The 25,964-nt window shown below is 40.6% G+C and overlaps 2 protein-coding genes across 2 annotated transcripts in view; both read left to right on the top strand.

Moving 5' to 3' along the window:
- Positions 1 to 531: 531 nt before the first annotated feature.
- Positions 532 to 1,143, top strand: LOC306941895 (dynein axonemal assembly factor 6-like; the record flags this gene model as incomplete). Its single annotated transcript, XM_079527535.1, has 1 exon — positions 532 to 1,143. The coding sequence occupies one exon, from the start codon at positions 532 to 534 to the stop codon at positions 1,141 to 1,143; it is 612 nt and encodes a 203-aa protein (XP_079383661.1).
- A 1,825-nt stretch (positions 1,144 to 2,968) lies between these two features.
- Positions 2,969 to 25,964, top strand: part of scaf8 (SR-related CTD-associated factor 8) — a 60,246-nt gene continuing 37,250 nt past the window's right edge. Inside the window, exons 1-2 of the mRNA XM_079527534.1 lie at positions 2,969 to 3,159; positions 7,516 to 7,599. Of these exons, the coding sequence (XP_079383660.1) occupies positions 3,130 to 3,159; positions 7,516 to 7,599 (114 nt within the window). The 5' untranslated portion in view covers positions 2,969 to 3,129. The remainder of the gene's footprint in view (positions 3,160 to 7,515; positions 7,600 to 25,964) is intronic.

The raw sequence follows: 25,964 nt of genomic DNA, 5'->3' as shown, positions 1-25,964 counted from the left end.
TGATGTATTCCCATGCTTTTTTTGTTCTTGCTTAATGTAAGTCGCTCTGGATTAAGAGCGTCTGCTAAATGCCTAAATTGTAAATTGTCTAAATTGTACCAATAACCCTGGACAAACAGACACACAGAGCCACGCCATAGAAAAAGGTCACATTCGTGTGAAGTGAGGGGCGCTCTCACACACACACACACACACACACACACACACACACACACACACACACACACACACACACACAAAGCTGTGCATAGGAGTGCCCCTCAAACAAACTACTGCCATTCAGTTGAAGTGACTGGTTACTGGTAGAGTTGGGGCGTCATTGCGTCATCAAATACGACATGGCGAGCCAAGTGTCCTATATACGGTCGTCACACTGCCCCATTGCATCATCAGATGGAGACATTGCACCAGCTATTACAACTTCAAATGAACATGACTATCATAACTTGCAGGACTTCCATTTTTTGTCCTTTATACTTGACTGTGTTTATACTGTAGATCGAAAGCCATTACAAAATGGAACGTCGTGGAATGTCAAAAAACCTACAGGCACTCTCAGCTCTGGAACGTCTTGGGACGTCAAAAAACCTACAGGCACTCTCTGCCTTACTCTCTCAACGAGAGGAGGAGGATGATGATGATGATGATGATGATCATCATCAAAGTGTGGCCCCTTCCGCGCACCTGGGCCCCGGACACATAGGACCTCCAACCACAACTAGGAAAGAAGAGGCTGTGACGACAGTTTGTAAGAAGAAGACTACAGATATCTGGAGTGAGGAGGAGGTGGCGGAGGGCCCCCGTTATGAGGACCTCGCTGACCCGCGGCCTCAACCCGACTACGAGATCATCCTGAAGCAGAGCGTGGGGACGCAGGACGTGTTCCTGGGCATGAGCGGCAAGGACCCGTCCTCCATGTGCTGCGAGGCCATGCTGGTCAGGGTCAAGCTCCCGGACACCAACGCGACAGACGTGGCCTTGGACGTGAGAGAAACGTTTCTTGACCTGCGGACTCCAAAGTACAGACTAGGCCTCCATCTTCCCCAAGCAGTCCACAGCCAAGAGGGAAAGGCCCAGTTCTACAGTGAAAAGGAGGAGTTGGAAGTCACCCTGTTCATAAACCGTACCCAGATTTTTAAGTAACTTAATTGGTTTATTACATTATTACATTACATTTTCCATTTCCTTTTGTACAGCTACAGGCGCCGAAGGGGTCAGCTGTTTAGTCACTTGAATCATAGCCTGTCCAGTTTGGACATTTACGATGTTGTATTGAAGTGTAATTTTATTTCCTAGCTGCCTCTTGGCCAGTTCCCACTTGTAAAAGAGACACAGTCTCAATGTGTTTTTACTGGTTAAATAAAACAAAACCGGTCCAGCGGATCGATGTCGGAAACAAAATGTCAAGTGACTGAAAATGCTGATTTAACGCTAGAGGACAGAGCCAAACAAAGTATCATAGAAGCCATCTTTTGAGGGGCGCTAGACCCTCCTATGCACAGCTTTGTGTGTTTGTACCACGGAATGTGATGATTTTATTGGCTGATGATGATGATGATGTATGATGATAAGAGCACCCCTCACTTCACAAAAGTGTGATGTTTTACATGTTTTTTTATGGCATGGCTCTAAAAGAGGTGATCATCTGTAAACTAAGATATATTTACCTGATTTTTGTTCATGTTTTCTATACTTTTTTAAAACCTTTATATTAAAACCACATTTTATGCTGCTGGTGCCAACCAAGGCTTGCTAGTTGGGGCGTTGGGGCTTGGGAGGTGGTGTTCGACCAGAGGGCTTTTTGTTTAGGGCCCCCAATAACCTTGGGCTATAGCACTGGTTGGATACCATCATCCTGGCAGCCTAGGGTTTAGTGCTAGGTTTGTGAGCTTGGTTTGGTGGTGGAGACTGTCTATCCCCAGTTCAAATATGATTATTTTGGGGGTCACAACCTGAAAAGGGAACCACTGTTATAGCCTCTAAGGCAGTGGTTTTCAACCATTTTCATTTCAAGGCCCATTATTTATTTTGCATTTGAGCCACGGACCACCATTTGATGACATTTAGCCTCTCTTAGGCCCGAGACTAAAGAATATTTTGTTTTCGGTAAACAATTCCATGCTGTATTGAAACGTTGATCAAAATACCAATTCTTCTACATTCTCTAATTGTGTAGACTTCTTCTAAATTAAGTAATGCAGATGTTTAACAATAATTTAACTCTTGAGCGTGCATTTGGTTTAATTTTACACTCTCAAGAGTTAAAGATCTAAAGGGCCCATTTGGTCACCAACTCTCCATTTAGCTGGCTGGGGACCACATGGAACCCACTCAAGGACCACTGGTTGAAAACCACTGTTGTAAGGGACCAATTTGGTCCCACCCAGACCTCAGAATCACTTTACATGTAGTGAGGTCCATGCAATGCGGTGGTGTGCACACCGGAGGGCGCTCGTCTCTGTACAATTGAATCAAGAAGGGCTAGTTCCCTGAGTTACGAAAACTCCGTTTACTTCATGGGGCCAGACCAATGGCGGCTCTCCACATAGAATGGGGACAACAAATAGGGACAAGTCCTGGACCGGAAGTAGGCAGAAATGCATTGAACCCAGGCAACAGCCCAGCTTTAATGATCTTAAAACCCTTTATTTTAAATTGTTTTGTAGTAATAGTACAACATAAACATTAAAGAGAATTTAGTTGTCACTGTACAATACTTTACAACAGTTGTCATGTTGCACACGTGCCTAAAATTGCTCTTATTTGTGCCGCCCTCGTTGAAAACAATGTATTTCCAACTCCAGCTTGTCCCCTTTTAGTCTGCATGAACAGCGCTCGAGCGCTCGGTTTCTGCCCCCTCAATATCCTATCTCTTCTATTAGATGGCTCTATGACTCTGGTTCCCTGTAATTCCCGACGTTGGACACCGGGCGGCGCTGCTGCTCTCCGTGTGCAGTGTGCACCGACCATAGGGGTTAGTTACGTAGTGTGAGAATGAGGTGCGCCATATTTGGCCACAGAGTGAGTCAGTCTCCATCTCATGCATGTTTCCTCCTCCTTTCGGGGAGAGATTTATCCATGTAAATAACTCCCCTCGGCGACAAACTGCGAGCTGAAACAACCGCCACCATGGAGGCCGTCAAATCGTTTAACCAAGAGGTTTGTTGGGAAACGCAATGAAATGTTTTTGAAAGCCGAAGAGAGGGAACGGAGGGTTTGTGTGTTGGTTGGCTCGAGTTGGGCTTTCTGCGCTGCCGTTAGCATTAGCATGAAGCTAACACAGAACAGAACGGGCGGAGAGAGGAGAAAGACACGGCAGTGACGTCACACACAACCGACACACCGCTTTCCTTTTAGGCCATTTATGTTGTTTGTGTTCGGGCGATACTTTATAGATATTTTACTGCATAGATATTTTATTTAAAAGTGAGGCTGCACCGAAAAAAAGGACACCATTTAAATTGCGAGGGTGTCGACTTATTATAGTCGCGATGCAGTCAGTCAGTCGTGAGTGACCACTGCGTTATTTACAAAGCGCAGTGGCGGAAATGATTTATTTACTCAAGTACTGTCTTTACTTGAGTACAAATTTTAAGATATTTGGAAATGTACTTCACTGGAGTATTTCCAATTTACTGTACTTTTACTCTGACATGTCAGGGAAATATGTTGTACTTTTACTACTCTACAGTTTGAAAATTTCAGTTTAGTTACTTAGATTAATTTTGTTATTACTTTTTAACTTTGGCTATTTGAAAGTAGCGACTGTAGCCTGAGATTTAGATTTATTTTATAGATTCTGACATTGTTATGCCAGAATAGTATACATTTATTAAATGAGGCTAATATGCGAACCGTTGTGAGCTTGTAGATCTGCTCATTTCCAAGATGTTGATACATTTTAGACATCGGGTAACTTGTGAAATGGGACCTTTACTTGTAACAGAGTGTTTCTATTTCTACTTTTAACTAAAATATATATATATATCCCAGTACTTTATCCATCCAGCCCCACGACGGCGGCGCTCCGTTGTGACGCCATGGATGTATCCTTGGTGTCTTTGTAATGGAGAGCTATGGGCAGGCAGGCCGCAGTTAACCGGTGGTCGTTAAAATGAACTATGCCTTTCAGTGCCTGGATGGATGATCAAACCGTGTTGTCCATATATTTATTATAGGCCAACATCTTTCAATGTGATTTCTATTTCTTCCCTCACGAACAAGTCTTTTCGAAAACGGCAGATCTGCAAGCCCACAAAGGCGTTGCATCGCAACGCTTTGTGGGTTTGTAGCTTAGTAGAATAATAGCCTATTAAAGCATAAAATAGGGCATATATATGTGGGCTAAACGTCTAAATGAGAAGCAGTTAATATCTTCACCGTTTACCGTTCACCGTGTTGACTTTTACCCAGCAACCATCCACAGTTAGTTAGCTGACTGGCTACAAGTGAATGCTAGAGAACAGCATTGGTTGAATGTTGATGATAATATTTAGCTAGTTGGCTAATTGCTATTCCTGGAGGAATTGCAATCTAATATATAATATAAATGAGCATCCATGACTTCCTAGTACTGATCTAAAAGAAAAAAGACGGTGTATATATATATGTTGTTGATACTATTATTATTATGCATGTATTACATATGCGTTGGGCTGATTTAGCTAACTTGGCTAGCTAGTTAGCAACTGCTAACCGCAAAATGCACCCCCCCCCCCCCCCCCAAACACACACACACACACACACACCATCATAGTCTGCATTGAGAGTATAGACATGATGATCCTATAAGTGGTTGAATCAGGCAAAAACAAACAAAAATAACATTCTGGGGATGGATGGGCTCTATGAGATACAACATTGAATTATATTTGTATTATTTAATATAAAGTAACACAATTGCTCAGGACGGGTCAATGTCGCATCATAACGGACTAATAATATTAGTCCACTTGACTGTCTGTAAGGGTCTGGTGCAGATGAACAGTACATCAGTGGTTCCCAAACCTTTTCATGTGAAGGACCCCCAAATTGACACTAATTAGCTCGCAGACACTAATTAGCCCCCATTTGAAAAGATATGCCAGGGACCCCCATAAGAAGATTTTTACGGCTCTAGCAGAGAATAGGTTCTCAACCCGTTTAATTTCAAGGACCCCCAGTTTGACATGAATTAGTCTACGGACCCCCCATTCAATGGCATTTCTATCTCTGGGATCCTCCATCCATATATTGTAAAATCAATGTTAATTTAACTGAGTGTACAAAAGGAACCAAATGGACCCATTAGAGAGTTACAGACCCATAAAGGGTCCATTTGGTTTCCAAACTATCATTTAGCTGGACCCCACATTGGGACCCACTGCAGTACATTCCCCCTGTGGTTCTCAAAGTGAGGGTGCCCTGACCTGACGCAAGTCCAGAGGTGCTGCAGAATGCTTTGATAATATTTTAACCACTTAAACCCTAGCAAGACCGACCATCATCTAACCATCAAGTGTGGAGTTATTTTCAATCCGTCGTAATGGAAACTACTGTTCTCAAGTTTTCCTCGTGACATACTGTAAAAGTATTTACTATTTATTATGGAGACTGTCCCATTAATGCAGGTTTTGTAATAATAATACAAAGTAACCAGTAACTATTGTTTTCAAATAATTGCAATAAGTGCAATATTTGCCTCTGAGATTTAGTGGAGTAGAAGTACAAGTATTGGAAATTGGAAATACTCCAGTAAAGTAAAAAACAACAACAACCTCAGAATTGTACAGTAGTTCTTGAATACACATACTTTACTTTCCACCACAGTATCCATATCCACTACACAGCAAGAACCTCAGCGTTAATTTAACTCTGATTCAGATTCCCAGGCGTAAGCCATTCAGGACGGGAACGAACACTTGGTGTTTTAAGCATTATGTTATACTTTAGCTATTGAAAAATATCAGATCTACAAGCTCATAGCGCGGCATCGAGTGCAGCGCTAAGAGCTTCAGCTTGTCTGATATTTTTTTTAAATCTTGAAAATGTGGTGCAAATCTTTAAATCTTTAACGTTTTTAACTAAAATCTTTGCTTCTGGGGGATCCCTGGAACAACATATTTTCAGATGGGGGTCGGTGGCCAATTACATATATTTTTGGTGGTCCTTGACATGAAAATGTTTGAGAACGACTGACAGAAACATGATGATTTAGAAGACATTTTGTAGAATCTGGTGTCAGGTCTAAATGGGTTAATGTAATGTTATATAATGTTAATAGTATGTAACTGTGCTCCGTGTTTACAAAACAGAGTTTTACCATTCATTTCTCTCTCTATGCCAGCAGCTAATATCAACCACTGGAGTAGTAGTGTGACACTTACCTGCAGAAACACATTCTCCTCTCACTGTATTTGTCTGCTTTCACTGTTTGTAGGTCGGCTGTTTTTGGCGATCGATTTGTGTAGAGTGAAATAAGAGCATACCAAATGTGCTCTATTACAGGTCCGTTTTATCAAGTATAGAGGGTTGAAGTAAACGCAGGGCAACGCTACATACTATACCTTTAACCCATTTAGAACTGAGGATGATTCTAAAAAGAATGTCGTCTTTTTTTACGATTTAATATTTTTTTTTCAATCACCGGGTACAGAAAAATTGTTCGCAACAGTGCAGAAACAGACAATTAATTAAAGCAGGAAAAACAGAATGCAAAAGCGAACAATAAATAAAATGCATAAAACGAAAGGCGATGGATATTCATGGCAATTATAATAGTCTGCTCATTTTACAATTTGACAGTGCCCACTTATCCCATTTCAACAAATATTTGTCTACTTTGTTAAGAAGTTTGAAAGACTAAACCAAAAAGAATGTCTTCTAAATCATGACAGTTTTCTGAAAAACCTCTGTTTCTATGTCAGTGGTGCTCAACCTTTTTCATGTCAAAAGCCGCCGACCCCCATCTGATAATATGTTCTTCCAGGGACCTCCCCAGAAGCAAAGATTTGAGTTACAAACGTTCACTCTGAAATAATAATAATATTTTCATGATTTTTCAAAAATAGCAGATCTACAAACTCGTAGCGCGGCACTCGGTGCAGCACTATGAGCTTGTAGATCTGCTATTTTCTGGAGCAAAACAAGTTGTTTACACCCAGGCAGCCCCTGTTAAAGCTGTTTGGTAAAGATTAATTTGTAAGAGATCCACACGTCATATTCTTGACAATACATGTTGACGATGAAACGGCGACATAGAAAGAAATGCTGATTTGTCTTGATATTACCGAGGTGAGGCGAGGATATTGGGCAAGCCTTTCTCTGTAATCAAACTCTGTAATTTAATTTCAATTTCTGAAAAATGTATGACAAGAAAACCACACTTAGATTGTGTCAGTAGTATTGTTTCAGGCCACCCACACACACACGCTCGCACATGCACGCACACATGCATACCATGTGCTCACTTGTAGCCAACAAGTAGGAACTGTAAGAGATAGATTGCTGAGATGTTTTCATTGTGTCTCCTTCCAGCTGTACTCTCTGAACGAGTACAAACCTCCCATCTCCAAGGCCAAGATGACAAACATAACCAAGACGGGAATCAAAGCTATTAAAGTAAGTATGTTCAGGTGAAGAGTGAGGCAGGCTAAACATGTAGTAACAAAACAATAAGTCAGGGAAAAGGGAGATTATTCCCTGTGCGATCATAAATCACTTTTAAAATATTCATTTCCCCACAACCCCATTGTTTGACTATGCAAAACGATACAAGTCAGTCCCTTCCTCATACAAGCTATGCGAACATAAGTTATAATGTTAAACCATGAGGCCATAAAGGATATCCCAAACCTTTTATTTTGGTGGCATATTTTATAGTCCTATGGGACTTGATTTGTTCAGAGATGAGAGTTGAGATATACTTTATTATCCCCGAAGGGAAATTTATGCATTACAGCAGTATAATGTGATAATCAACCAGACAAACGGATTCTAATTTACATTTTTGTGAGACGTGAGTCATCGCCGTCACCCTTACAACACAAGTACCGAATATGACGAATCAACTTTAAAAAAAAATTTAATCGATATTCTATTTTCAATTTGGTGGGCAGTGTGCCAACATCTGTACTCAGTTTATTTCTGGTTCTAGACCAGCCTAGTTGATCTGATGGCAGCTTTTTAACATCTTGTAGGGTTCATATTTGATGCATGCATCCGATTTAAAGACTAAACAGAACATTGAAAACTAATATGACATATTTTATTATCAATCATGTAGCACTTACCACATGTAACCTGCAACAACAACATTTGGTGTAGAGGTAACTACTGGAGTCTAGAGAACCTAGTATAGATGCCCATAGGAGGACCTCATCAACTAAATATATAAGGATTAAAAAGGTGCTTGAAAAGGACCTGGGTAGTATTGCTTTGCTCAAACATGACCAGTGATTAGTGAATATTCAGCAGCTCACATTGCTGACAGAATAAGGCCCCGTTTTCACTGGGCTTTTTTCTCGGCTGAAAACAAGGTGCTCGCCCAAAAGCACTTCGAGGAGTGCGCACGCCTATGCGACACACCAAAGGTCCGACATGCGGAAATCACCTGTCGCTTCCAACATGCGTTGGGCCGACATGCGTTGCGTCGTGCTTGCGGTTAGGGTTTGGGGTAGGTTGTCGGAACTAAAGCCTGTACCCCTTCCAGACGGCAGGCGCACATATTTTAGCTTTCGGCAGGCAGGGAAAAGCGCCGCCCGTCTTGCATGCACGCGCTAGCGCAAGATAAATGCCCAGCGCAACGGCGAGTTTCCAATAACATGGTTAAGGGGAGAGAAAGAAACATCTCGGTGGACACGGCAGAGTCCTGCACGGGTCCAATTTTGACAAATTTGCAATGAATGGTGCCAATATTAGACACTACTGGTAGCCTTAAATCTGTTACATGTATGTCCATACAGGGCTTATGAACCCTGCGTGAGTGCTGAGCGCTAACATTTCTACTGTTGGAGCGTAAGCTAGAAAGCTGCGTATTGTCATGTATTTTCGGTTTGATATTCATGTAATTCCTCTTTGTCAATCAGTAGGGTCCGTCCTACCCAGTTGCAGGATACATGCAGTACATGTGGGAAACCAGTACAAGTGAGAAGAAACGGGGCGAGGAGTGCCCTGTTTTGGGCTGTAGGCCGGGGGGGGGGGGGGGGGGTTGGGTGGGGGGGTTGGGGGTGGCGGTATTGTCGGCGTGCCGGGTGGCATAAGGAAAGAGCACGGGCAGTCACGGGGCATCCAGCGCCGAAAAATCACGCGTCCCCCGTTTCGTTTTTCTCACCTGTACTGGTTTCGCACATGTACTGTAACATACATTTCTCATAGTAGGAAGATCACTTACCATTACCACCACAGTGGCGTTGACTATATTGTATTTACTCTACCTTACAAATTGTTCAAAATAACATTTTATTAACTAAGTAAAGTTGTGGATTGCAGCTTTATTGCTAGGTGCTTTGACTGTAGTATTTGTTTTCCCATTTTATGAGTTGTAGATTCCAAATTAGTGAGTCATGTGTTTTTAAATAGCTCAGGTGAAATGGTTGAGTAGAAACTCATTTCATGTGCAGACAAAAACATACTAACGAAAAGATGGCAGTTCATGATTTCATTTTATTTCTGTTGCAGTAGAAAAAAAGTCCTAAATATTGCAATATCATATATTGGACTTTTAACATATCACATTTATTGTAGTAGATGCAAAATTGTGCAAGAACAGAGTACACCAAAACATAATACACTATCCATTTTCAGTTCCTGTGGCCCAAAATACATAGATTTTTTTTATTTTCTTTCCTTTTTTACGTGTTTTGCATCTGGTGTATAGGGTGTGAGTGCATTGGGAGGCAACTGTGTTGGCAATGCTACACAGGGTGCATACTTAGTTTAGAATAGTCATTGGTTAGACATGGGTTAAGGTTAGGTTTAGGTGTGCTGCCCCGTGAGAGGTTAGGTTTCTGGTTTAAGGACTTCAGTGTTTTGTACCATAGCCTACTATTGTATGAGTACCGAACAAAGAATGTTTGCTTTCGCCATCTTTGTTGAAGAAGAGTCTGGGCAATTAAGGTTTAGTCTTACTAGAAGTACTACAAGTTTCTCAATCTTATATTTAGATTTAGTCTGGCTTAATCTAGTCAACTCTGAGGTAGGTTTCTGGAGGTCAATGATTAAAGTGTGATTACCTTTGAGGGGATTAAGTCCACCCATCAAGCCCATTAGTGTCAACCTCAGACCATCAGATCATGGTCTGATTTTGAATCTAAATGGCTTTGTGTTTCTGCTTTCTAGCATTCCTATTCTGGGGGCTAAACATTTGTCCAAAATACGGATCTACAAAGAGTATGAGTTTGTAGATGTGCTATCTTCAGCCAAGATATTTAGTGTAGACTAGAGGGAAAATAGAGTTAGGAGAACAGGGAGAATAGTTCAGAAGCAGTGGCAGTTGAGTTCATTTTCAGGAGATAAAACAGTAGTGATATTTTCCTATAAGTCGGCATTAGCTTTCTAGCAAATCTTTCTTAACCCATTTAGACCTGAGGACGATTCTACAAATGTCTTCTAAATCATGACCGTTTTCTGAAAAACCCATGTTTCTGTCAGTCGTTCTCAAACATGTTCATGTCAAGGACCCCCAAGATTATATGTAATTGGCTGCCGACCCCAGTCTGAAAATATGTTGTTCCAGGCACCCGCCCAGAAGCAAAGATTTGAGTTAAAAACGTTGGCTCTGAAAGAATATATATTCATTGCAAGATTTGCATTTTGCAATACATTTTCACGATTTTTCAAAAATAGCAGACCTACAAGCTCGTAGCGCGGCACTCGGTGCCGCGCTATGAGCTTGTAGATCTGCTATTTTTCAATAGCTAAAAGTATAACATAATGCTTAAAACACAAAGGGGTTCCCGTCCACAATATCACTGACCATGTCCACTTGAACATCTTGTTCGACAACTCACTTGAAAGGCAAAATCTCATAGCGGTCTTTCTCTAAGATGCTTTGATGGTTGGGTGGTGCTATTGCCTCTTCATCTAAAGCCCAGCTCAGACCAAAGATTCACGACCAGGCAAATCAGTTTGAGAACGCTGTAGAGCAGAATGAGAATGGTGTGAATCACAGTGTCTCAGAATATATGAAGCCAATGTCGTCTCAGGGAATTAACTGCGCTGAACTGAGTATCTTTTCCCACTTTAGAACTGATGCAGATTTTTAAATACACATATTTTATTCAAAATTAAAATAAATAAATACATGGCAACATCTAAAATGACACGGATCCTTTCCCGGTTTTGAAAGTCTTAACAACTTCTAGGCTTTTCGTAAATGTTTAACCATTTATGCTCCTCGCTTTAATGCATACATTTTAGTCTCACACAGTATTCAAATAATTCCTTTTTTTAAAATTTATTTAACAAGGAGTCATCAGCTTCTATGCCGCTTTGTCATAAATCTTTGATCTGAGCCAACTATTGTCTATCCTTTAGTAGAAGCGTTCTTGACCCGAACACTAGTCGATGCAGGACTGCAGCCCCGATGATACTGAGCACTTTCGTTTTTTCAATATCTTTTATTGAATTTTACATTTTATGACTCAGACAAAACAGAAAAAAAGACACAGACAGCTCAGCTCAGACACATTGCGGAACAAAGGGCACAGATGTTTATCTGTACACACATACCTACATACATTGAACCATAACATGATACTGAACACTCTTAATTTACTGCCATGTTGTATGTTTAATTGTTTTTTTTGTTTTTTCGTTAGTTTTCCTTGTGAAGGAATCTTGTGTAATCTGATCTTGGTGTTGCTGTGTTAATAACACATGTTTCCCTTCCCTCAGCAGCTCTCCCAGCTCCCCAAAAGCACTGAAAGTGAAGCGAGGAGGATGGGGTGGAGACTGAGAGAGAGTTACAAAGAGATAAGAGAATCCCTTACCAGCTTAGGTAGGAGTATGGGTTGTTTCACAAGGAAGATGGACCAACAAACAAAGCATTGAGACATAATTTGTTCTTGCACACACTGAGGAAAGGGGGGGGGGGGGCTGTGGCTGTGGGCCTCTACCCCACTGTCTCTGGATGTGACGCATTGGTCCATGTTTGCAGCTTTGAGCTTGTTTTCTCCTTGGTGGAACTTGAGGATATTAGCGTCTTAAAGGGCGGATTTGCTAGTTTATATATATATATATATATATATATATATATATATATACTGTCTATATATAAATGTCACAATACGATTGTAAAACCGGTCCGATTGAAAAAGGTGCACTCGCTTTAACCGCCGGAGGCGCGCCGCCTGAAGGTGACTTGAGCTACATGAGGCACCAGCGAGCGAGCAAAAGCGAGCGAGTTGCTGTGCCGAGCATTGCAAAGTCATCTTCAGTCGACTCGGCGCCGCCCGAGTTATGTACCGATAGAGACTGACAGAATTGTAAATCGTCGTCCACCAAGTCTCGGCACCTCCGAGACGCCGAGGGTGAGCCACGGGAGGTGAACTTGAAGAAAACACAAATCTCCTTTTTCAATCTGACTGGTTTTTCCAATCGTACTGTAACATATATATGTGTATTTTAGTAATTATTTTTTTCCTGGATCCTCTTCATTGTTGTTATTGTGGACATACATATGCAGATAAATTAATAAAAACACCCTCGCGCTGCCTTCACTTGAGACAGTGACTGCAGGTTTTTTATTATTTGATCTGCATGTGCATACTTGACTGATTTTATTCAGGTATGCAAGAGACTTGATTACATTTGTGGGCATGTGAAAATGTGATTTATCACTTCCCCAATGCAATCTTTGTCTCAAAATTATGCTCTCAAAGGTACCACAAAAACTCTTGCCTGCAAGCCTAGGTAAAACTGTTCTCACAGTGGAATGACGGGATGCAGGAAAAAAGATCTGTGAAGTCGCCCTTTAACACACTTGTAGAAATGCTTCATTAGTGTGGTTGTCAGTGGACGGACAACACAAGATCACATGTTTGTGGAACTTGAATGGTTGATAGTTGGCATGTGATTTTAAAACGGGAGTGATTGGTAGTTGTTGTTCATATTATGGCATAGGTGACTTGTTGTGTGGATTGGAATAGCTCGTACCAGACACGGCGAATTCACATCTTGGAGCGAATGTCACACACAACACTATTATTGATTACACATGGTTATTATCACATATATAACGTTGCTGCCGGCCAGAAACCTCTTATCTCTGTATTCGTATTTGTGTTTTTGAATTTTGGTAAATGAATGTCCTACTTGATCATATTACAGTATCAAAAGCAGCAGATCGTCAAGCTTGAGACGCGGCATGACGAGTTTTGGGCTGGTCGATCTTCTACTTTTACTACGATTATTTGAATCCTGACAAGTAACAGTTTCGGACATATGAGGTTTCCACCCGAAAAGAGGCGATACGTTGTTGAGGATGGACTGTGTTGTTCATTGCTGCATGGGTGTTTTGACAGAAAGTGCCTTGTGGAGAACATCAGGAAAGTTTGTAGTGTTCTGTGTGGAAGACGTAGCCTTTTCACCACTGCAGTAGGACAGTACACGCTTCATTGTACCCTACCAGAGAAGAGGACAGCAACACGGAACACACACGGCTCATGTTTCTAACACAAACAGTGAAATGCAATGACTACATTTCCAATGTTTAGTGTTGTAGAGCTGGCGGTGCAATGTTTTATTGGTCACACTACTAGTAAGACAGAGGAAAGACGCATTCTTCTTGATGCCAACAAAAGTGCCCCACACGCTGTCTGGCTTTCAGGGTTTCTGCAAGAAGTTATTAGGCACAGACACACAAGAGATGCCAAGTGTCTAATGCAGTGCATCCTGGTGTTTTGATGAATGTTAAAGCCAGCGTTGTCATTCATGGTACTAGGGGTGCAACAGCACATTGACCGTCACCAAAAACCTCCGGTGCTGTCTCACACTGCTGCAAGAAACACCAGTGTTTCAGAAAACCCTTCAGTTTCACTTCCCAGAGGGCAAAATCGGCTATAGCTAATCTGTCTTAACAAACTTTTATCTTTCTTCAGAAGCATTCATGTTGAAAACTCGAGGTAGCGGAGATTTAGGAACATCCGCGTTCTGATCAGTCACCGCAATCTGAGCCTCGATTCCGAGAAAAAAAACGCCTCTAAAGATCGCGGCTCCCATAGCATTGGGCTGGCGGCCATCTTGGTGAGGTCAAAATACACAGAGCCGAGCGTTGCCGAGCGACGGGGAACGCTGCTTTACGGCATTGTCGTGCGTGTAGTGTGTCTGAATCAATGAAAAACGACAAATGATGGCAATGACGTCAAGGGCAAGAATCGACATTGTGATTTATTACATCAATTAATAAAAATACTCTTTATTTAGCATGGCTTTCTCAGGACCAGTGGGAATTGGGAAATGAAGCTCAGTTTATCTTAGCACAGGTACAATGAGTTAGTTGTTGGTCTGTGTTAGTGGGACTCATGGGACCTGAGCTAAGTTCAATTATGAATAAGAGCTGCTAGAAGTACGTTAGCGAAATAGAAGAAATAACATACCGCTGTCGGGTAAACACCTTATTTCATAAATCGTCCGTCTCATATATCTGCAACAATTATTATATAATCACAACTATTTTGTAATCGTTTTCAATGTTGAAAAATGTTCATACAGATTTTCCAGAAATAGCGGAAATAGCAAATCTGCAAGCTTACAATTTCGACATTTTTGAAAGTAGATGAAATGTGTCTGCAACATCTTTATATATTTTAAGTCATTTGTCATATCCGTCCGGTCCTACCGTAAGCCAATTTTGATATATACGAAACATCAAACCAAATGGCTCATTGGTATTAATTGTGTAGCAGTTTTATGTACATTATGATATTGCTTCCGCCCTCAGTTCATTGCCAGTAGGAGTTAATAATGCTTATGAGAAGAGTGTTCATGAACACAGAATGTTTTTAAATTAGTTTAGAATCTTTTGATATGCACTGACTGTACACAACTTGAGACACTCGTAGGCTAGTAATTTCTGGGTGTCAATGTTTGTATTTGTTACTGTTTGACCCCGAACTCACAATCGACCCCCGATTGTGGGGAGTTCTAAACCACTGATAGGGATGTTTAAACCGATACTTTGTAACTCAAACAAACAAGCAAAAAAGGGCAAAATGTTGTAATCATGAAAACAAACAAAAAGATTTGATTAAACTTTCTATCTATCTACCTCAAATAACCTTTGATAAACAATACAAATTTAGATTAAAAAAAAAGAATCGGCCTCATATTAACCCATTTAGACCTGAGGACGATTCTAAAAAGATGGCTTCTAAATCCTGACAGTTTTCTGAAAAACCTATGTTTTTATGTCAGTGGTGCTCAACCTTTTTCATGTCAAGGTCCCCAAAATTGTAATTGGCCACCGACCCCCATTTGAAAATATGTTGTTCCAGGGACTCCTCCAGAAGCAAATATTCGAGTTAAAAACGTCCGCTCTGAAAGAATATATATTCAATGATTTGCGCCACATTTTCACGATTTCCCCAAAATTGCAGATCTGCTATTTTTCAATAGCTAAAGTATAACTTAATGCTTAAAACACCAAAAGGTGTTCCCACAGAGAATGTGTTAAATAGGAAATGAATGTCTCACACATGAAATCCAAACAGGAAAAGCCGTGGTTAACTTGGATTAATGAAAGTGTGCTCATTCCAGTGAAGGGTTAACATTCTGACAGCAGTGATTCTCAAGAAAAGAGTGGGGTCCGAGGACTCCCAGGGGTCCTTGGGGGGGTACTAGGGGGTCCCCAGATAAATTAGCTTATATAGCGTCAAAATCATTTTAACCACTTTAACCCTATTCTATGCTTTAGCTATTAAAAAAAGTACAAATATACAAATATATATATATATATATATATATATATATATATATATATATATATATATATATATATATATATAATTTTCTTTTTTTCCCTTTTTTGAGTGGTGTAAACCACTCCTACAACTGGCTTTTGTGTGCAGAAAAAAATGAGCATGGTTGCTATGTTCAAAATAATTTCTGACGTAATTAAATCACACCCGGGTGAACTGGATGACCGTAGCAACCATGGTCATTTTCTCTGCACAAAAAAAGCCAGTTGTGAAATCACATCCAGGTGTGATTTCATTACGTCAGATCAGAGCTGATCAGGCTATATAATACCTTACCTTATATAATACCTCACATCGGACAAAAACTCCAGCTGAATCAACTTCATGGTCACAAATCATCACATCAGAAGACTAGTCTACCTAGCCAAAGATCTTTAACGTCAGACATTACGTCAGACCACAGCTGATCATGCTATATAAAACCTTACACCACTCAGTTCACACGGGTGTGATTTTTTTTTTAAGTGAACAATTTTAACTAAAATCTTTGCTTCTGGAGGTCCCTGACAATGTTCTTTAGATCGGGGTCCGCAGTCAAATACATAACACTGGTTCACGAGTTTGTGAGCTTGAAGATAGGCTATTTTCAGTAGTTTTGGTTCCGGGGAGACAAATTGTTTGACAGAATCTTTGCTCTGGTTTGTTTGTGACAAACGGATGAGCTATGTGTTGTTCATCAACGCTCGAGAAGGAGTGCTGATCTGAGATCACTAACCCGATCCCCTTCACCAATGATCAGTGATCGTTGCCACTACAGACAACATACTTCTAGATGAACTCTCCTATTCTGGTCTGGAATCACATTATTTATGCACTCCTGAAAAGCTAAAAACACATGGAAACACTTTTTTTTTTACCAATCACATTATTTGAATAACATTCTCTAATGAAACCAATCGGACTCTCAATCTGTGTATAAAATCTGATTTGAGTCTTAATAGGGCCTTAACCACTTAAACCCCCAGCATCCGTGTTTCGCAGAAAATAGCAGATCGACAAACTCACAACATGTTGTGCTGCAATGTGTTGTGAGAATGTCGATCGGCTATTTTTAGCCAAAGCTTCCCCCACAATAACAGAAAAGTGAAAAGACCCAGTGGTATAGATTCCTGACTCCTGGGGGACTCTGGTCAACCATTATATAACGTTTAAAGGGCCACTTCACCCCTTTTGCAACCAGATCTAATTTTAACCCATTTAAACCCTGAGGACGATTCTACAAATGTCTTCTAAATCTTGACAGTTTTCTGAAAAACCCATGTTTCTATGTCATGTCGTTCTCAAACACTTTCATGTCAAGGACCCCCAAAAATATATGTAATTGCCCGCCGACCCCCATCTGAAAATGTTGTTCCAGGGACCCCTTGAAAGAATATATTCAAACATTTGGGCCACATTTTCACGATTTTTCAAAAATAGCAGATCTACAAGCTCGTGAGCTTGTAGATCTGCTATTTTTCAACAGCTAAAGTACAACATAATGCTTAAAATACCAAAAGGGGTTCCCGTTCAGAATGGCTTAATGATGTTTAGGACACCTGGGTTTTTTATGTGGGTAATTAGTGTTTTTAGATCTTTTAGTATTTCTAAGTGTCTGTGATGTCATGGACACTGTCTGGTCTCACCGCTGGATTACTACAATGACCATAATGCTTTGCTGCACTCGCCCCACCTTGTGGAGAGGGAGAGGGCTGTCTAAGCTGAATTCCAATACCCAAAATATCGTGCTACTCGCTCACTCACTCGGCCACTCCAGCATGGCAGTGTTACCGTGAAATTGGTGACCTGCTGAAATAGGTGACAATCGTGTTAGACCTCATATAACGTCAGTGTCCAAAGTCCAAACGTAAATAATTGCCGTTTTGTTTATTAGCAGAGTCTAACCTAGCGGTATTTAGGCCACTTATTAAAGACCTCCATGTAAGTTATGTGAAGTCCACGAGATGGTCACATATTTCGTCAGGTCACCAATTTCACCGTAACACTGCCATGCTGGAGTGAGTGAGTGTGAGTGAGCGAGTGGCCAAGATTTGGGCTATTGGAATTTGGCATCACTGGCACTTTGAAATACTAAAATATCTAACATGTATTACACACATAAAAATCTCAGGAAAGTGTTTCTTGTCTCCCAAACATCATTAAAATAAGATCTGGTTGCAAAAGGGGTGAAGTGGCTCTTTAAACGCTATTATATGGTTGACCATAATATATAGCTACTAGATGAGCTACTATGTGCTAACATGATGGATTACTGGCAACCACCTAACTACAAATTGTTCATTTAAAAAAAGAAAGATAAATTGCATGCCTTTGATGAGGCAGCCTACGTATATACTGCCTCATCAAAGTTGGTGTTGTGACTTCATAATTTATATTGTCAATTACTTGCACGAGAGGAGGAGAGGTGGTGTGGAGTTAGCTGTTTTAGCAGACAGTTTGAGGACTTAATGGAGTTAAGAGGTTTTGTCGGAAGCACTTTTTACTACTTTTCATTGGGTCAATATAGTTTCAACACACAGACGTAAAGAACCTCACAAATGGAGTTAGGTGGTTTTCGAATATCAGTCTGTGAAAATTAATAATGTATAATATGAACTCGACTAACATAAACCAAAAAGATAGACACATCTTATGCTAAATAATGAATAATTCATCAGTACACAGAAGACCCCATTCTGTTCCCAAATGCATACCTACTGCAGTACGAGAGCTGTTGCCTGGAGACAGAGACACTGGGGTGTGTGTGTGGTCTATCTCCTGGTCATACGGGCTGCATAGACTGGGTTGGACCGGACCCAGGGCTTTCACCCCCCCCCCCCCCCCCCCCTCAAAATAGCTAATCTACAACACTGTATGAGCATTTTCTTTACATGGAAATGATTGTGGGGCTTAGACAAAATTATTGCGCTCATCTCAAATAATTGCAAATAGGCGATTATGTGATAATTATGACAGGCCTAGTTGCACAATGTGGTATTGATAAATGATATGGCTGGGCCGCGGTTTATAACGTTTGCCTTGTTAACGATTAGTGAAATGATTATTTAAAAACTATAGTGAAAATAGCAGATCTCCAAGCTCACGATGCAATGCGTCGTTGTTTGAGTTAGTAGATTGTCTTTTTTTGCTATTTCTGTTTTTTAACTCTACCATGTATGTACAACAAAGAGTAATGCAACCAAAGAGAGAGAGGCAAATTGGCTTATCTCTTTATCTATCTATTGACTGCATGATTTCATCTGTTGGGTGGAAACCTCATATAAGCTCAAAACTTTCAGATTTGCTACTTTAGATACTTTTGTGTGACGCTGTAATAGGATCATGTAGGGCATTAATTGTGTGTGTGTGTGTGTGTGTGTGTGTGTGTGTGTGTGTGTGTGTGTGTGTGTGTGTGTGTGTGTGTGTGTGTGTGTGTGTGTGTGTGTGTGTGTGTGTGTGTGTGTGTGTGTGTGTGTGTGTGTGTGTGTGTGTGTGTGTGTGTGTGTGTGTGTGTGTGTGTGTGTGTTCTTGTAACTACTATTCTTGCGAGGACCAAATGTTACCACAAGTACAGCAGATTTTTACAGACAGACATCAAATTATTATAAAAGGCGTAAATTGCATGCACATCGTATGTCAAATGTAGGCTTTGTTTCTACACTAGTGCTGTAGTTTTCGGCACTACCACCAATATTCTGTATAGCCTGCTTAATCTTTAATACAGATTTAATATCAGTTCTGCATTATTGTACTATAACCTTACTTCAAAACAATTAGCATAGTAAACTATATGTATGTGGGCTATGTGGTAATTTATGTTGGAAGCCTTCCTTAATTTCACTTTTGATAGATTATTCTTTTGCACAAAATGTGCAGTCGTGTGAATTGACTTATACAGTAAAATGCTCTGGAGAGAAAAGTATTTAATATATTTATTGGAGGGGACTGTTGAGAAGTGTTAAAACAATTCATCAAAAATAATTTTAAAGGGCTTCTTGCTAAAGATCACCTTTACATTGACACAAAATAAACTAGAATAAAAAACAGTACAGTAGTGTATCCCGTGGATGCAGAGGTCGTTGTTTTATTGCGTCCCTTGACTATAAACTGTGTTTTGTTATGCAAAATGCAACCTATTTTAATCTCTGGTTATGACATAAGCAAGGCCTTATGAATATTCACGTATATGAATCTTGATTTCATTAACCTGCGAGATTCCCATAGCTGCACGTTCCTCCTAACACACACAAGCTACTATACTCATTGATCCTCATTCAAGACAGTGTTGTTTTTGGCAGCAAATGTCTATATTAGTTTAGTCATAGTCTTTAAACTGAAACTTAATTTTAGTCATATTTTAGTCATCTGGAATGTCTTAGCATTAGTCTAGTTTTAGTCGAGTGTCATGCGATTTTAATTGACTAAATCTACAGTTGATTTAGTCGTCTAAAATGTATTTTGGCGGGCCTTGATGCCATTGTAATGACACATTTTACATGATCTACAAGCTCACAACGCTGCGACGTGTACGCTTGTAGATACAAAGTTGCAAACCAAGTGTAAAATGACTTCTACTGGATCTCTTGTCCACTAGCCCCTTCCTAACATTTTTGTCTACTTTTTATTTGTTGACGAAAGTGTCAATATATTTAGTCTTAGTTTTAGTCGTCATAGCTTAGTTTTCATTTAGTTTCCATTTAGTTTTCATCAGTGGAAAAAAGGTAGGCGACGAATATTTTTCGTCTTAGTTTTAGTCGATGAAAACAACTGATTCAAGATGACGTCCAGATGGTGCCTTACTCGTTTCCAGTGGTGGAAAAAGTACTCAAAAGTAAAAGTATCAATACTGCAATATAGAAATAGAAAAGTCTGGAATTCAAAATGTACTTGAGTAAAAGTACAAAAGTTTTTGCATCAAAATGTACTTAAAGTACCAAAAGCAAAAGTACTCATTATGCAGACTGTCTCATTTCAAGTTTTCAAATGTCACAATGCGTCGCATCATTGTGAGCTTGTAGATCGGCTATTTTCAAATGGTCGAAATGTATTGGGCTGAAGTGGTTACTGTATGTTTCGTAATAGTCTAAATCTAAAAAGTAACTAAAGTTTTCAAATAAATGTAGTGGTGGAGTAAAAGTGGAGTAAAATATTTGCCTCTGAAATGTAGTAGGGTAGAAGTAAAAGTACTGTAAATTGGAAATACTCAAGTTAAGTACAAATACCTCAAAATTGTACAGTGTATATACAAGTATACTTGGTTACTTTCCAGCACTGCTCGTTTTAACCCATTTTGGGCGGGAACCCCTTTTGGTGTTTTAAACATTGTTATAATTTAGCTATTGAAAAATAGCAGATCTACAAGCTCATAGCGCGCCACCGAGTGGCGCGCTACGAGCTTGTAGGTCTGCTATTTTTGAAAAGTTGTGAAAATATTTATTTCAGAAAACTCAGGCCTAAATGGGTTAAACTTGGCGTGCTAAAATATGTGTCCGAAAACATCTTCAGAAATTAGCAATGTAGAAATTAGCAATGTAGTAACTAACAAACACCACAATGGCCTTTCTCTCTCCCCTGGGCAGCGTGAGTGACAGGCTACACCAACACTAGCCTACTGCTGCACAGCTGCAGTGGAGTGAGAATGTGAGAACGCAGCCTTTCCCATAGTCTGGTTGGTTGATACAATGTTTCAGACTGAAACGTCAAAATAAAATGAGCAAGAAAACCATTTCACCAGGCCTTTAACAAACTTGTTAATAGTTTTCAATGAATCAAAACAACTATTGATACATAGTCATGACATGAATCTAAATAGAAAAATTTACTGCTGTTGCGTAAATATCCATGAACCCTAGTCAACAAACATCAGGGTAAAATGGGCGCGTATAAATAGAGTGCATGGACAAACTAGAAAAAGTGCTCCTCGCTGTTGTGGGCGTGCAATCCCCGTGCATTGTTTGGTATTGAGTCATCATAGAAGTAGCAGTTAATAGCCAATAGAGAGACTTACAGTAGCTGTAACTTGTAGTGTGTTGTAGAGCATGTATTGTGGCAGGATCACAAAGAAAAATAAAATGTATTTCACATAAGTTGGCCTCCGGGTGGCACCCTAAAAGGCAGAATTGAAAAATACCTTTGTCCTTGGCTTCTGGGGAGTGTGCATACAAAGTTTTACGCAGATCGGTGCAGTTATAGGTAAAGATGTGACCCGGCCTGTTATAGCGCCACCATGAGGCTTATTTGAAAAAAAAAATTGTTCCTCAGCTTAGTGGGAATATGTGTGCACAGTTTCACCGCGATCAGATACTGCATTCACGATTTGCGGCATTTTGTACAATACGGGCCACTCCTGCAAACTTTAGATGTCAATCCAATCAGGGTAGAGTATGAAAAATCTGAAAGACCCGTTTCGTTTAATGGCTATAGTGGGACTGTGTACCGATTTGCGCTTGGACAAAAACTATAGGTGTACTGTCAAAAATGTGTTTTGCAAAAATCCTGGGCTATAACAGGCCCATGTGAAATCCATGGAGTGCAGAGTTTGGCTGCGATCAAGCCAGCGGTGCTGGGCCTATCTCACAGCCCCCTTTCCACGCCCACTTCCGGTAGATAGTGGTGTCATTTAACATTAGGCATTTACACTTTTTTTCTCTGGAGAATCTAAGTACATTTCCTAATGTTAAAATGTCAAAGACCGATAATAATATGAAGAAAACACAATGGTATAACAACTCAAATAAGTAGAATAAACCTACCTTTACAAAACGGTAGTTTGTGGCTTGTGAAAATACCTCTTTTAACATGGAAGCCTATGGACCGAAAAAAATAATAACACCACTAGCTCTAAAAGGGGGCGTAAAAAGGGGGCGGGGAATTGCTGTGAGATAGGCCTATTAGCCATCCACAGATGGACACACTCACTGACAGACGGACGGTGTGCAAAACATACTCTCCCCATGCCATTGGCAACAATGAATACTACAAAATAACTAGGATCATTTTGCATCTGCCTTAACCACGCAGATGGAAACATTTTTGTCTCAAGGATGCCCCAAATTGATATGTATTTGGCCACGGACCCTCATCTAAACAGGTTTTGTCCCAGGGATCCCCAGGATAATTAATTATAATGGTAATAAATAATAAAAACACATGTTTCCATAGAACGTTACCACTCAAATTGAAAGGCTCAATGAGGAGGTGACTGGAACTTAATCAACTTTACGCATGGACTAGCCTGGGGTCCACCTATGCTTTCTATGGCATAGGCCAGTGGTTCCCAAACTTTTTCATGTCAAGAACCCCCAAATGGACACTAATTAGCCCGCGGACCCCCATTTGAAAGGATATGCCAGGGACCCCCATAAGAGAAGGTTTTTACGGCTCTAGCAGTGATTCTCAACCCGTTGAATTTCAAGTACCCCCCATTTTGACATGCATTAGTTTACGGATTCCCATTTAATGGCATTTCTATCTCCAGGACCCCCAATTTATATTGTAAAATCAATGTTATTTTAACTCTGTGTACAAATGGGTACACTCTCAGAGTTACAGACCCATAATGGTTCATTTGGTTCCAAACTATCATTTAGCTGGGGACCCCCTGGAACTCCCTCAGGTACCCCTGGGGGTCCCCGGACCCCACTTTAGGAAACACTGGCATAAGCAGCTCCCGGCAGGATCCGCCGGGAGAATCTAGACACAGCTGCGTAACATGAGACTAATTAATTAGAGCGATAGAGGTGTGTGTGTGTGTGTGTGTGTGTGTGTGTGTGTGTGTGTGTGTGTGTGTGTGTGTGTGTGTGTGTGTGTGTGTGTGTGTGTGTGTGTGTGTGTGTGTGTGTGTGTGTGTGTGTGTGTGTGTGTGTGTGTGTGTGTGTGTGTGTGTGTGTGTGTGTGTGTGTGTGTGTGTGTGTCAATTTAACAATGGTGCAGACGATCAGAAATCAGCAGAGAGTGATCGACGTTTGCGCTACTCTATGCCGAATTGAAGTGGACTCGGTCCCAGACTTTCTTTGTCTCCCTGGAAATAAAAACGTCTGGGTTTCCGAGACTACGCATGGACTGACTCACCACTAAATATTTCAAGTTATAATATTTAACACCTGTTAACGTCGGTTGTTTGCCCAAAGTACCCACAACAAATCAGTAGGCAGTGCATCAAGGGGACTTTGGGGGTTGCATGACCTACACTTTGATCCCCACATTTACTGTAGACGTGACTCATTTGAACAAGATCTAAATGGCAAATGTAGCAAAGTAAAAAAAAAAGTAGAAGGGGAGAAAATAGCTCAGAAATATACTCGAGTGTCTATAACCCATTTTGACCTGAGATCAGATTCTAAAAATGTCTTCTACATCCTGACAGTTTTCTGAAAAAGCCATGTTTCTATGTCAGTGGTTCTTCGATTTTTCAAAAATAGCAGACCTACAAGCTCGTAGCGCGCCACTCGGTGGCGCGCTATGAGCTTGTAGATCTGCTATTTTTCAATAGCTAAGGCATAACATAATGCTAACACCAAAAGGGGTTCCCGCCCCAAAATGGGTTAATAGTAGAGTCTTAGACGCACCGTTTAAAACTGAAAGGTACATATGCTTTACGCATTTCTACCGACCACTGTATCTATCCAACATTCTTAGGATTTGTGGTCAAATATAACCAATATGTCTATTCTAAATATCATAACGTGAACAAGTAACCAACATATCTGTATTGTATAACTATTACCTAAATAAACAAACAAACGGGTGACGAAGTAATACAAGGAAAGTAGAGTACTTCTGAAGAGGTGATTTGGTTTTAGACTGCGGTAGAACACTAACTAACCTAATAGTTAGTGAGGACTAACCTATGATGGTCGCCGTTGAATGTTGTACTGTTCCAAACTTCTGTGACAGAAATTCTATCACAGAAGCCAAAAAGCTATCAAGTCTGCGACTACAAATTGTAATTGGGCGCACCACTTGCGACCTAGCATTGAACAAGTCTGTCTTGTTTTTCCTCCTCGGTCACGTTCTTAGACGACCTGCCCGTACTATGCCTCTGATAGGCCTATCTCACAGCCCCCTTTCCACGCCCACTTCCGGTAGATAGTGGTGTCATTTAACATTAGGCATTACCACTTTTTTTCTCTGGAGAATCTAAGTACATTTCCTAATGTTAAAATGTCAAAGACCGATAATAATATGAAGAAAACACAATGGTATAACAACTCAAATAAGTAGAATAAACCTTACCTTTACAAAACGGTAGTTTGTGGCTTGTGAAAATACCTCTTTTAACATGGAAGCCTATGGACCGCAAAAAAATAACACCACTATCAACAAAAGGGGGCGGGGAAATGCTGTGAGATAGGCCTATTGGCTAATATACATTTACTAGTAACTAGAGTTTCGGGGCTGCTACGCGGCAAGTATTAAATGTAGTTTAGTAGATTTCCCATGGCATGTATTATTGTTTGTGCATAGTGTGGCGGCTAATGCACGATTGGTGTGGTAGAAGAAGGCGAAAGGGCGGGAAAGGATCAACAGGAAGTTCACCCACTATGTGATTTTAACCCATTTTGGGGCGGGAACCCCTTTTGGTGTTAGCATTATGTTATGCTTTAGCTATTGAAAAATAGCAGATCTACAAGCTCGGAGCTTGTAGGTCTGCTATTTTTGAAAAATCGAAGAACGACTGACACAGAAACATAGCTTTTTCAGAAAACTGTCAGGATGTAGAAGACATTTATAGAATCGTTCCCAGGTCAAAATGGGTTAATATAGGATTCGTGAGAAACCGCGCCCCCATATACTTTTCCTCACGTGAGTCAAGCGGCATCACAACAGACGGCATAGGGAGAACATTGGGATGAAAACCATAGAGTATATAAAGGATAGAGACCGAACTGGAGCACTAGCCCCACCCCCAAGCTATTCATTTCGATGAAGTTGCTCAGTGGCGTTTTGAAGCACCCGGAAGACTGCCGGAAGTACCTCCTCCGGACCTCAAATTTGAGGTCCGGGGTGACGTATGGGTGACGTAGGGAG

The sequence above is a fragment of the Electrona antarctica genome, assembly GCF_951216825.1.
Source record: "Electrona antarctica genome assembly, chromosome: 18".
Taxonomy (NCBI): Eukaryota; Metazoa; Chordata; class Actinopteri; order Myctophiformes; family Myctophidae; genus Electrona; species Electrona antarctica.
Note: the sequence above shows the minus strand (reverse complement) of the source record. Positions and strands in the feature narration are given on the sequence as shown.